This window comes from Leptinotarsa decemlineata, unplaced genomic scaffold, assembly GCF_025532065.1.
Source record: "Leptinotarsa decemlineata unplaced genomic scaffold, Ldec_3_MD MMD2_tig00026352_RagTag_RagTag, whole genome shotgun sequence".
Classification (NCBI taxonomy): domain Eukaryota; kingdom Metazoa; phylum Arthropoda; class Insecta; order Coleoptera; family Chrysomelidae; genus Leptinotarsa; species Leptinotarsa decemlineata.
The window spans coordinates 31323-43822 of record NW_027412701.1 but is presented as its reverse complement, the minus strand read 5'-3'; the positions used below and the strand labels follow the sequence as shown (position 1 = coordinate 43822).

General features: G+C 40.5%; 2 protein-coding genes, 1 non-coding gene and 1 pseudogene across 3 annotated transcripts in view; 1 reads left to right on the top strand and 3 right to left on the bottom strand.

Moving 5' to 3' along the window:
• LOC141486293 (small subunit ribosomal RNA) overlaps nt 1-285 on the bottom strand; it is a 1920-nt gene extending 1635 nt beyond the window's left edge. The window contains exon 1 of the ribosomal RNA XR_012467746.1: nt 1-285. This exon is cut by the window's left edge and continues 1635 nt beyond it. This is a non-coding gene — a ribosomal RNA (small subunit ribosomal RNA).
• Nucleotides 286-5323: 5038 nt separating this feature from the next.
• On the bottom strand, nt 5324-6457 carry LOC141486288 (uncharacterized). The gene has a single exon (XM_074184016.1). The coding sequence runs from the start codon at nt 6143-6145 to the stop codon at nt 5402-5404; it is 744 nt and encodes a 247-aa protein (XP_074040117.1). The 5' UTR covers nt 6146-6457; the 3' UTR covers nt 5324-5401.
• An 854-nt stretch (nt 6458-7311) lies between these two features.
• On the bottom strand, nt 7312-7785 carry LOC141486287 (histone H2B). Its single transcript, XM_074184015.1, has one exon. The coding sequence runs from the start codon at nt 7716-7718 to the stop codon at nt 7347-7349; it is 372 nt and encodes a 123-aa protein (XP_074040116.1). The 5' UTR covers nt 7719-7785; the 3' UTR covers nt 7312-7346.
• A 4437-nt stretch (nt 7786-12222) lies between these two features.
• Nucleotides 12223-12500, top strand: part of LOC141486286 (histone H3-like) — a 347-nt pseudogene continuing 69 nt past the window's right edge.

Here is a 12500-nt window from a genome sequence, read left to right as displayed (position 1 = left end):
AGCATAAAGTTATTCAGAGTCACCAAGGTGTACGATGACGAGCGAACCCGCCACCGATTGGTTTTGATCTAATAAAAGCGCTCCTTCCGTCTCCGGTCGGAACTCTGTTTGCATGTATTAGCTCTAGAATTACCACAGTTATCCAAGTAAATGTGGGTACGATCTAAGGAACCATAACTGATTTAATGAGCCTTTCGCGGTTTCACCTTAATTTGGCTTGTACTGAGACATGCATGGCTTAATCTTTGAGACAAGCATATGACTACTGGCAGGATCAACCAGGGAGCTGACGTTCTATCGTAGAACTAGTTCAGTCTCCATAATATTAAAATAATAATAAATACGGAAACAGATCTATATTCTCTTTTCGTGCGTGTTGTGTGTGCGTTATACGAAATATAAATTTTCGAAACGCCACGCTCAACGAAAAAGTTGTTATATATCTCTATGTGTCTCTGCATTATTTCATTCAAATAAAACCGGACCGACAACAAATCGAACTATAACATTGCTCAAGAAGAAATATTACAACACACGCTCGTCGTACTCGACCTGATGATAATGTTACACAAACCACCGGCGTACACGTACGTATGGTAATTTTTCGAAATACAATATATAATAGACGATATATACGTCGACCGGCACAAAACTTCGAACATTCTCTCGACCCTTCGCTAGATTGAAAGCGACTCGGTGTTCTCGAAAGATTCGTTCCGAAATTATATTTATTCTCGCTCGGACAGAGGAGAGCTGTCGCATATTTTGTGTAATAACAAAATTTTTGTTATTTTTTGGTTGATCGCATAGGGACCGCTTACGTAGAAACGCTCGCTAAATCCGCGATCTCGCAGTGTCTGACGGTTTCGGTTGGGTAGAAGCAGAAGATATACTACTACGAACTATCCACACCACCGTGGGCGAAGCCCGCACTCGACACGATATCGAATTAATGTTATTATTCAGCAGAAAAACGAATATCGTGTGATTTGGTTATCGGTGACCACGGTACCGACAGCGCTCGAGCAAGCGTCTGCCGATACTATAGAGGAAGCGTTTTCGATCCGTTTCGAAACGTACCTATCCCCCTATAGCGGCGTTTCGAGCACATCGCCCGTTTTCCGTTAACGCTGACGGGACCCTACGCGACTTTCGGTTTTTTCCACTTTTCGTATAGTCCTAGTCAATATAATTTATATCCGTCGATATGATATTGTATCAGACATGAATACGCATATCGATCGATATATTAAAATATTATAGGATAACGTTCTGACAACAGGACGTCTCGATTACAATGTTTATCGGAAAGTGTAGTGAAAATTTGTGTAAGGCCTATACCGCTTTCTCGCCATTACAACATATGAGTTGAGACGGTGAGACGATACTTGAATTAATGGGAGCAAACAGAATTTCGGAAGCGTGATAAAAAATTTTCAAAGAGAAATTTTGGCGAAAATTTCACTATACTTTCCGATATTTTCACCACACTTTCCGTTATTTTCACCACACTTTCCGTTCATGATTATTTTCGCCAAAATTTCCGTCTGAAATTTTTTTCTTCACGCTTCCGAAATTCTGCTCGCTCCCAGAAGGCAGAGGTAAACTTTCATTACACTTTCCGTTATATTTATGTTTTCACTACACTTTCCGTTATCTTTTATATTTTCACTACACTTTCCGTTCGGGTTATTTCGCCAAAATTTCCATTTCAAATTTTTATTTCACGCTTCCGATATTCTGCTTGTTCGCGGAAGGCAGAGGTAAACTTTCATTACACTTTCCGTTATATTTATGTTTTCACTACACTTTCCGATACTTTTATATTTTCACCACACTTTCCGTTCACGATTATTTTCGCCAAAGTTTCCATCTGAAATTTTTTCTTCACGCTTCCGAAATTCTGCTCGCACCCAGAAGGCAGAGGTAAACTTTCATTACACTTTCCGTTATATTTATGTTTTCACTACACTTTCCGATACTTTTATATTTTCACCACACTTTCCGATACTTTTATATTTTCACCACACTTTCCGTTCATGATTTATTTTCGCCAAAATTTCCATCTGAAATGTTTTCTTCACGCTTCCGAAATTCTGCTGCTCCCAGAAGGCAGAGGTAAACTTTCATTACACTTTCCGTTATATTTATGTTTTCACTACACTTTCCGATACTTTTATATTTTCACCACACTTTCCGTTCACGATTATTTTCGCCAAAGTTTCCATCTGAAATATTTTCTTCACGCTTCCGAAATTCTGCTCGCTCCCAGAAGGCAGAGGTAAACTTTCATTACACTTTCCGTTATATTTATGTTTCACTACACTTTCCGATACTTTTATATTTTCACCACACTTTCCGTTCACGATTATTTTCGCCAAAGTTTCCATCTGAAATATTTTCTTCACGCTTCCGAAATTCTGCTCGCTCCCAGAAGGCAGAGGTAAACTTTCATTACACTTTCCGTTATATTTATGTTTTCACTACACTTTCCGTTATCTTTTATATTTTCACTACACTTTCCGTTCGGGTTATTTCGCCAAAATTTCCAATTCAAATTTTTATTTCACGCTTCCGATATTCTGCTTGCTCGCGGAAGGCAGAAGTAAACGTTCACTACACTTTCCGGTATATTTATGTTTTCACTACACTTTCCGCTACTTTTAAATTTTCACTACACTTTCCGTTTTCTTTTATATTTTCACTACACTTTCCGTTCGGGTTATTTCGCCAAAATTTCCATTTCAAATTTTTATTTCACGCTTCCGATATTCTGCTTGTTCGCGGAAGGCAGAGGTAAACGTTCACTACACTTTCCGTTATCTTTTATATTTTCACTACACTTTCCGTTATCTTTTATATTTTCACTACACTTTCCGTTCGGGTTATTTCGCCAAAATTTCCAATTCAAATTTTTATTTCACGCTTCCGATATTCTGCTTGCTACCGGAGGGCAGAGGTCGATTAAGTTTGACGATAGTCGTGTCACTAAGTGTTCTGGCGATGTTCTAAATTTACTGTAGTCTCTGGAGATACCCTACATTTTGTTTTATAAAAGAGAAGACATTAGTAGATCAAGATGTTCACATGATGTGGTGCTTGCTGCTGCTGCAGGTTTTTCCGGGTTTTCCTGCAGCTGAAAAAGCAAATGCGCCACTGGAATCATCAATGAAGTCGCCCCTCCGGAGCGTCAATTAAATTTTGTTGTTTCATAATTTCATGATTTGTATTACTTTCTTGACCTGAGACTTACTTCAAAAATATAAAAAATACACACGAATTCATTTCATAAGCTTTTGTGGTTCTGAAAAGAACCTTTTTTTTATGGAAACGGTAAGGACAATACAGGGGGAGGCATTAAATTCAACCGCCAAATCCGTACAAGGTTCGACCTTGCCTTTTCAGGGCGTATACAACATCCATGGCTGTGACGGTTTTGCGTTTCGCATGTTCGGTATATGTTACGGCATCTCTGATAACATTTTCGAGAAATACTTTGAGTACTCCACGAGTTTCTTCGTATATCAAACCCGAAATACGTTTAACACCACCTCGACGGGCTAATCTTCTAATGGCAGGTTTCGTTATTCCTTGGATATTATCACGCAATACTTTACGATGACGTTTCGCTCCTCCTTTTCCTAAACCTTTACCTCCCTTGCCACGACCAGTCATTTCGAATGTTAAGAATAAATTATATACTGCACGATACGAATGAAATACTGTTAGTGATACTAACGACAGACTTCGACTAAAGTTCTACACCGAACTCGGTCGGGTTTTGTTAAATTTCATGACTCCGCCCACAACTGGAAATCGGACCAATGGCGTCTCGTCTAGATGGTATATAATAGTTGGCGTGTATAAGCCGACTCAGTTCATATGTTGTCCGTCTATCGTTCGGTATACATTTCGTTCGTTACAATTCGCAATAGGTTTTGAAAATGGCTCGTACCAAGCAGACCGCTCGTAAATCGACTGGAGGTAAAGCTCCGAGAAAACAATTAGCTACTAAAGCAGCTCGCAAAAGTGCACCGGCTACGGGAGGTGTTAAAAAACCTCATCGTTACAGACCCGGTACTGTTGCTCTCCGAGAAATTCGACGTTATCAGAAGAGTACTGAATTGTTGATTAGGAAATTACCCTTTCAACGTTTAGTTCGAGAAATCGCTCAAGATTTCAAAACCGATTTACGATTCCAAAGTTCAGCCGTCATGGCTTTGCAAGAAGCTAGCGAGGCGTATTTGGTAGGACTCTTCGAAGATACGAATTTGTGCGCCATTCACGCCAAGCGCGTTACCATTATGCCCAAAGACATTCAGTTAGCAAGGAGAATACGCGGAGAACGAGCTTAATTTCATATATATATATCCCAATATATATTGAAAATATATACAAAAAAAAGGTTCTTTTCAGAACCACAAAATGCAATTGATGAAAGAATTCGTTTATCGATAGATATGAATGAATGAATGAATGAATGTATGATATTTTCAATAACTCGCATCACGTAAATATTAAATCACGGGTGTTTGCAGAACATGTTCAGTATGATCCAAATATGGATTATAATACTGAAATTTTTTACTTTCCGAAACGAATCTTTCGAAAAGATCATTTTTAGAAACGGCTGAGATAAATAACGAAAAACAAGCGATCACTGAATGAAAGATCGCTCATAACATCACCATCTTTTCGTAAATTTCCTCTGATTCATATTTTTGAATACCTGGCATAAATCTCGAGTGACTTTTTGTAATATACCCTATACCAAAAATGAATCGTTCTCGAGATATTCGATCGTTTATACAGAAAAAGTAGGTATTATTCGGTTCTCGAGCCATTTCCCTATAAAATTGAAAACAAGTCTCATAGAATACATAAGCTATTATTGATTCATCAAAATATTACATTCCGTCGTCTTGTAGGAGGAGTAACATTTCCAAAATGATGAACGAGGTATTAGGAGTCGATGAGTAATTCTGAAGATATAAAAATCAGTGATTTCTCAAATGGAACACCCTTAGTTTGGAAATCTCGAAATGATTTTGACTCATTTTCCTGAAACGATCCCAATATCAGAAAATAAGTCAACTGTTCACAAGACATATTTCAATGAAATAGAAAGACAGAGCAATATTTTTTAATTTTTACTCTTTTACGAAATTATTCGATTCATATCAATTCGATAGTCGGCGGCGGCGGCGGAAGAAATATTATTTATCTATTTTTTTTCTGTTTATAGGGATAGGCTAGGTAGGTAGTTCTGACTATTTATTTATATATTTGTTGGACAGTTGAATTATATACGAATTCTTGTAAAAAAAATTGTGGCCCTGAAAAGGGCCATTTGTTTTCTTAGACTTCGTCGCCGGAGAGAGAAGTCAACTGATAGAAGAATTTACTTCTTCTTTTTTGGAGAGGCAGCTTTTTTGGCTTTCGGAGAAGATGCCGATGCAGGGGTCGCTTTCGCGGTTTTCGGTTTGGGTGCTTTCGGCTTTTTTGTTGGTCCTTTGTTAGTTTTCTTTGCTTTCGAAGGAGACTTGGTTTTACTAGCAGAAGTCGCGGACGAAACCTTAGAAGCGACGGTCTTTTTATCCTCGGCAGTTACCTTTTTAGGCTTGGCTGCGGCAGCCGCTTTCTTTTCCGGAGAGGCTTTCTTACCTTTCGGTGATGCAGCAGCCTTCTTGCCGGTTTTAGCTTTTTCACCAGCTACGCGTTTAACGGGAGTTTTTTTGGCCTTCGCACCGGCCGTACCGGACGTTTTCTTTTCGGTAGCCGACGGTTTTGCCGAACCAGAAGATGCCGATGCCAATTTGAACGACCCCGATGCACCTTTTCCTTTAGTTTGTACTAATGATCCGGAAGCAACCGCAGATTTAAGATATTTCTTGATGAAAGGTGCCACTTTTTCTGCGTCAGCCTTATAATTCGCCGCAATATATTTTTTTATGGCTTGTAAAGAGGAACCACCCCGTTCCTTCAATCCTTTAATAGCGTTATTAACCATTTCCGACGTAGGTGGGTGAGAAGGTTTACTTCTTGGATTTTTAACTTTCTTTTCTTTCTTCGCAGTAGACTGTGCCTGCGGCGACGAAGATGAATTAGCCGAAGCCGAAGAATTCTGATTTTCTATGTCTGCCATAGTAAAAAAACAACTGACAATATATTCTCGGAAGATAGATGCTACACTCGTTAGGCGTCTAGAGAGAATGATGTAGTCCTCTGGTGTTCCGTTTGTTTAAATATTCTGGGTCGAAGCACAGGCGGACGGGAGACTGAACGCTCGACATTCTCGTTAGACACGATATTGACGGCTTCCATTCTGCTGTCGAAATGTTCGCATCAACTTCTTTACGAAATCAATGCCGGTTTCCTATTTAGACTTCGACTAGCACAATAACGTGGATAGATTCTACGTATTCCGAAAATATTTTCTGATAAGAAAAAGCTAATATTAAACCTCGACAACTCACAGTAAATTACAATGAAATATGAAGTATTGATGATTTTGACGTAACTCCAGACAATTCCTTTCCGAAAATACTCGTAATCGATGATCTGGAAGGAACCTTCGAATAAATATCATAGGCGCGACTGTCTATAGAAACATGATACATTAGCCGATAATACTCGATAAATACACGAGTGAATAGGGGCATCGAAGAGACCTCGTGTCTACCTTCATACACGACTATAACCAAGAACCGACGCTTCTAATAGCATCAACATTTTCAAAAATTATCCCTATAAAAGTGTTCGATGAAAACGGCATTCGAATAATAACGAACGTTATTAATGTTATATTCGATAAGATATAATCATCGTAATATACTTTCAATAAAAAGGTCGATACTACAACACGAACGAACGAACGAACGAACGACGATACTGTGAGCTCTATCTATAACGGAGTAATACACACCCACCCCCACCCGAAATATATAAATCGTCAATGTTATAGTCGAAATCAGAAATGCTAATCATAAACGTTTTTAGACAACATATTAGCACGTAAATAAAAAACACGTTAAAAAATAACATAAGTAATAGAGTACATGACTAGTATAACAGTAACGAACGTTAACTTTTTAGGTTGATAGGTAGGTAAGCACCATCTAAATATAGGTGGCAAAATTATTTATTATCATCGCGCGTTTCACGAAAGGAGGTAACAATGTACTGATAACAAGGCAACCCAACCGAGTGAGACCTAGCGCCCTAGCAAAAATAAATTATCATTCAGCGTCGAAACGATATTGTAAGAATTCTTTCATAAATATTTTGTGGTTCTGAAAAGAACCGTTTTTTTTTAAGAATGTATATCGTAGACCGGAATAAGTAAATTATTTCGAACTGGTATATTTCGTAACTGCTTTGGTGCCTTCGCTGACGGCGTGCTTCGCCAATTCACCAGGAAGTAACAGACGTACTGCAGTCTGAATTTCTCTGCTCGTAATAGTCGATCGCTTGTTATAATGAGCAAGACGGGAGGCTTCCGCTGCGATACGCTCAAATATATCATTTACGAAACTGTTCATGATGCTCATCGCTTTACTGGATATTCCGGTATCGGGATGGACTTGTTTCAATACTTTGTAGATATAAATTGCGTAACTTTCCTTCCTCCTCCTCTTCTTTTTCTTATCGGTCTTCGATATATTCTTTTGGGCCTTTCCGGCCTTCTTCGCAGCCTTTCCACTAGCTTTGGGTGGCATTCTGAAAATTTAATTTCGTCAATATCAAACAAACAAGTACTATCGTGCAGGTTTGCTTTCGACTCAATGTAAAAGACGCTTGACGATCATCTTCAGTTCATTCAGGATTTGGAGACCGCTCCCCTACCCTTTCGGCTGATCATTGGCCTTGAGATGGGCCAATGGGTACATGACTGATGGATGACGGCATGAAGTCCTTAGACATCAGTGCCGCCCTTCACGGGATACCCCTACCTGGCTGGGGTGGGATGGATGAAAAAGTTATTCATCCTTTAACGGGGGACATGAGGCCTCATTCGACAGAGTGTCGGGGCCTTCTATATCGGGAGGGGTCGTCTACAGCATAATCTGTGGCTTCCCTAACTAACGGGTTTTCGTGAGTTTCCGTTTTTTCGAAAACTCTCTCATTCCTCGACTGAATGGACTGCCGAATGGAAGGCAGCTGCAAATCTCTGCGGATGGCTTCATTCCGCACGAACCAAGGAGCATTCACAATCATCCTAATTAGCTTATTTTGTAACCTTTCCAAAATGGAAATGTTGGACGGAGCCGCTTGTCCCAGACGCCTGAAGCGTACATGATGACAGGCTTGAACATCGAGTTGTAGATCATAATTTTGTTTTTAAGATCATCTTGGATTTTCTGTTGATCAGAGGTACAGACCGGCGATCGACCCTCGATCTTGGACTTAACGTACATGATGTGCGGGTTCCAAGTGAGCCTACGGTCTATTAAAAGGCCGAGGTACTTTACCCGCGCTTGCCAGTCAATCTCCCTTCCAGAGACTCTCACTTTTCTGGCCGGAGAAGATAGTAATCTCCCCATGGTTATCGCCTGAGTCTTTTCCGGTTTACTCGGATCTTCCATTCGAGGTACCAGCGCTCGAGGTCGTCCAATGCACGTTGCATGTAGACGACGCCGAGCTCACGCCCCATGGAAGCGAGAGTAGAGCCGTGTCATCGGCGTACAGGGATATCTTCACTCTATCGGACCTGGGCAGGTCGCTTGTATAGAGTGAGTACAACGTCGGAGAGAGCACGGCCCCCTGTGGCACTCCAGCGAGGATCTCTCTGTTGTCAGACAGAGAGCCCTCTACTCTAACCTGAAAGGTTCTGCCTCTCAGGAAAGATCGATCCACCGGACCAGGCCCCGAGGTAGGTCGAGCGCGTTTAGCTTATGTATAAGGCTTCGTGCCATACTCGGTCGAAGGCCTTTGAAATATCTAAAAGTACTATATGTACTTTTTTGTTGTTATTCAGCTCGCTGATGGTGTTCTCGACCAACCTTAGAGCCTGTAGTTCAGTGGAGTGATCTTCTCTGAAGCCGAATTGTTCATTAGGCAGAACATTTCGGTCCTCAACTTCTTCGTTGAGTCTTTGCAGTACGACTCTTTCAGCCAACTTAGCCGCCGACGAGAGTAGACTGATCGGGCGATAGTTCTGCGGGAACAGCTGGTTCTGACCCTGTTTCGGGAGCATGACGACGATCGCATGCTTCCACCTTCTAGGGAAGTGTCTGAGGGCCAACGAACGTTGATGAGACTCAGCAAGAATTCAACGCTGTTTTCCGGGAGTCTCTTCAACAACTTGTTAGTTATTGAATCGGCTCCCGGAGCTTCTTTGCTTTCGCAGCCTTGATAAGACCCTTCAGCTCCTCCATAGAAGCTGGACGGATGTCGTCGTCGTCATCCTCCCTGAGAAGTCGGTGAACCGGTCTTTCAGCAGCATATCGCGGTCGATGTCGTCGTCGTCGTCAACGTTAAGTTGAAACTGACGTTCCATCGTGTCTGCAAAGGCTAACGCTTGTCGGCGGGGAGTAGCACACTCCGCGCTCTGTGAATGGGTGAGAGAGCAGTCTTCTTCCCCCTGAGCCTACGAGTGACTCGCCAAAGCTCGTCACTCCAGGTTCGAAGGATTCCAAGAGCTTTCCACCTTTCGTTTCGGATGTTATTGATGGCCTGTTTGACACGTTGGCCATCCTATTCGCCGCTGTTTTGTCCCCTGGGAAAAGGGTTCGCTGGTAGAGCTTCTCAGGCGGTTTCTCTCTGTATCAAGGTTTTGATTCGAGGGGAAACTCGTTGTAGCTCTTCAGCGGACACTCCTCCCTGGAGGTGGCCTTCGAAAGCTATTCACGGAAAGCTCGAAACGCTCAACTGCCGCGTCGAGTTCGTCGGAGAGTCGAGTACCTCAGGAGGGGCGCGCATCTAAAAGACGCCACTCTGTGTCACTATTTCAGATAGTAACTGGAACTCTAGTAGGCTCCGCCCACCGGAAAGTTGAGCGTTCGAGACGCCCATTTGGTCGGTAGGACGGTATTAATACAGGTCGATTCTATATAGAATTCATTGTATAGAAAGTACTTGTTAGAGCAATCGAATAATTCTCATGAATTCTTTAAATTTATCGATATTTAATACTAATCTTCGATTCGACATGTCTGGAGTGGAAAAGGAGGTAAAGTTAAGGAAGGCAAAGTCCCGTTCCAGTCGGGCTGGACTCCAATTCCCAGTAGGACGTATTATCGACTCCTTCGTAAGGGAAATTATGCCGAACGAGTTGGTCGGCCGGCGCCCCGGTTTACTTAGCCGCAGTAATGGAATATTTGGCAGCTGAAGTCTTGGAATTGGCCGGTAATGCGGCTCGCGATAACAAAAAAACCCGTATCATTCCTAGACATTTACAGCTGGCCATTCGAAACGACGAAGAACTCAATAAATTGTTATCAGGAGTAACCATTGCTCAAGGTGGTGTTTTGCCCATATTCAGGCGGTTTTGTTACCGAAAAAAACCGAAAAGAAGGCATAAGTACACATTTCCTGAGAGAGGAAAGCGACAAATAAAATATCGGCCCTTATCAGGGCCACAACGATTTTCTCTAATGAATTCGACAATTGCATTATTTTTTTTTTATTTTCTTGTCATCGCTTTTCGATACAATTGTTGACGCAGCACGATATGCGATTGTTTCTTTCTTGCTTGCGCATATTTACGTATACATGTATACATGATTAATAATATTATTATTGTTCAACTTCTTATTTTCGTGCCGAAACAAGTGATTTCTATTTGCTGAAATCAAATATCAGAATGTCTGTACGTTTATTCGTGATGAAAATAAAATGTATGCAGTAATATCAGATTTAGGTATACAAATGAATAAACATAACAATATCCATAGAAAATATTATACATTCTTGTTCGTGGAATTACAATATAGACAATCATGAGTAAATTGGAATGAATAAATGAAACAAAAAAAATTATACCTAATTAAATTATATAGCATAGATGAATGCATACATACATTTCAATATCTGCAGAAATGAATGACGAGTATATAAAAATAGGTTGTTATTATTATTCATAGTAATTTGTGAAATGGGATAGATGAATATTATAAGCATAAAACAATAATATTTGGACAGTGGTTCATTAACCTTCGATCAGTTTATGAATATTCATTTTTTCAATTTTTTCTTTACGTACAAATGGTATCGCGTTTTAAAGCGGCGTTTCAGAAAAGTTTCATATGTAATTTCTATTGGTGAATAATTGAATAGTTTGGGAGCTACCTAGCTAGCTAGCTAGATACCAGTAGCTTCCCTGTCCTATAGATTTAGAAACGAGTGGTATTTAATCTAATTGTACAGATCGTTCTTCTCTTTTCTTCTTCGTATACAGATGTAGTAAGGTTGAAATTAATAATTTCGTTAAGTATACAGGATAAAATGAAGCAATTATTCAGGTAATCAAAAGAATGACAGATAATGCTTAAAATTAGATGGGTATATCGTTCGAATTTAATTTGGTAATTCGTTAATTATTACTCACACCAAAGTAAAGTATATAAATCGAATTCGTTTTGAAAACAAATTGTGGTTCTGAAAAGAACCGTTTTTTTTTTGTAAATTTCTCGTCGGAATATGAATCTAACCGCCGAAAACATATAATGTACGCCCTTGACGTTTGAGAGCGTATACTACGTCCATGGCCGTGACGGTTTTTCTTTTGGCGTGTTCTGTATATGTTACCGCATCTCTGATAACATTTTCGAGAAATACTTTGAGTACTCCACGAGTTTCTTCGTATATCAATCCGGATATACGTTTTACACCTCCACGACGAGCTAATCTTCTGATGGCAGGCTTCGTAATTCCTTGAATATTATCTCGCAACACTTTGCGATGTCTTTTTGCTCCGCCTTTTCCTAATCCCTTTCCTCCTTTTCCTCTACCAGTCATTTTGTGTAATACAAACGGAAGATTATAGAGAAAAAAGTACGAGCGAAATACGTTATTACTACTTCGAATGCTCGAGAACAACTGAAGGCCGTCGGCGCTGGAAAGCTGGTTTTGTCTTGTTTTTGGGGGGACACGCCCACTTTCTTCGATTCAACCAATGGTAGAAGTTCCTATCCTTATACCTGAATATAAAACTGTTAACGACCGATCGTGAAGGCTCACTAATCAGTATTTGTCGTTCGACTGAGGAACTATTCGTATACGATGGCTCGTACAAAGCAAACAGCTCGCAAATCTACCGGAGGTAAAGCCCCTAGAAAACAGTTGGCTACTAAAGCCGCCCGAAAAAGCGCACCCGCTACTGGAGGAGTTAAGAAACCTCACAGATACAGACCCGGTACTGTCGCTCTTCGAGAGATTCGTCGTTACCAAAAAAGTACGGAATTATTAATCCGAAACTACCATTCCAGAGATTAGTAAGAGAAATCGCCCAAGATTTTAAAACTGATTTGCGATTCCAAAGTTCAGCCGTTATGGCTCTA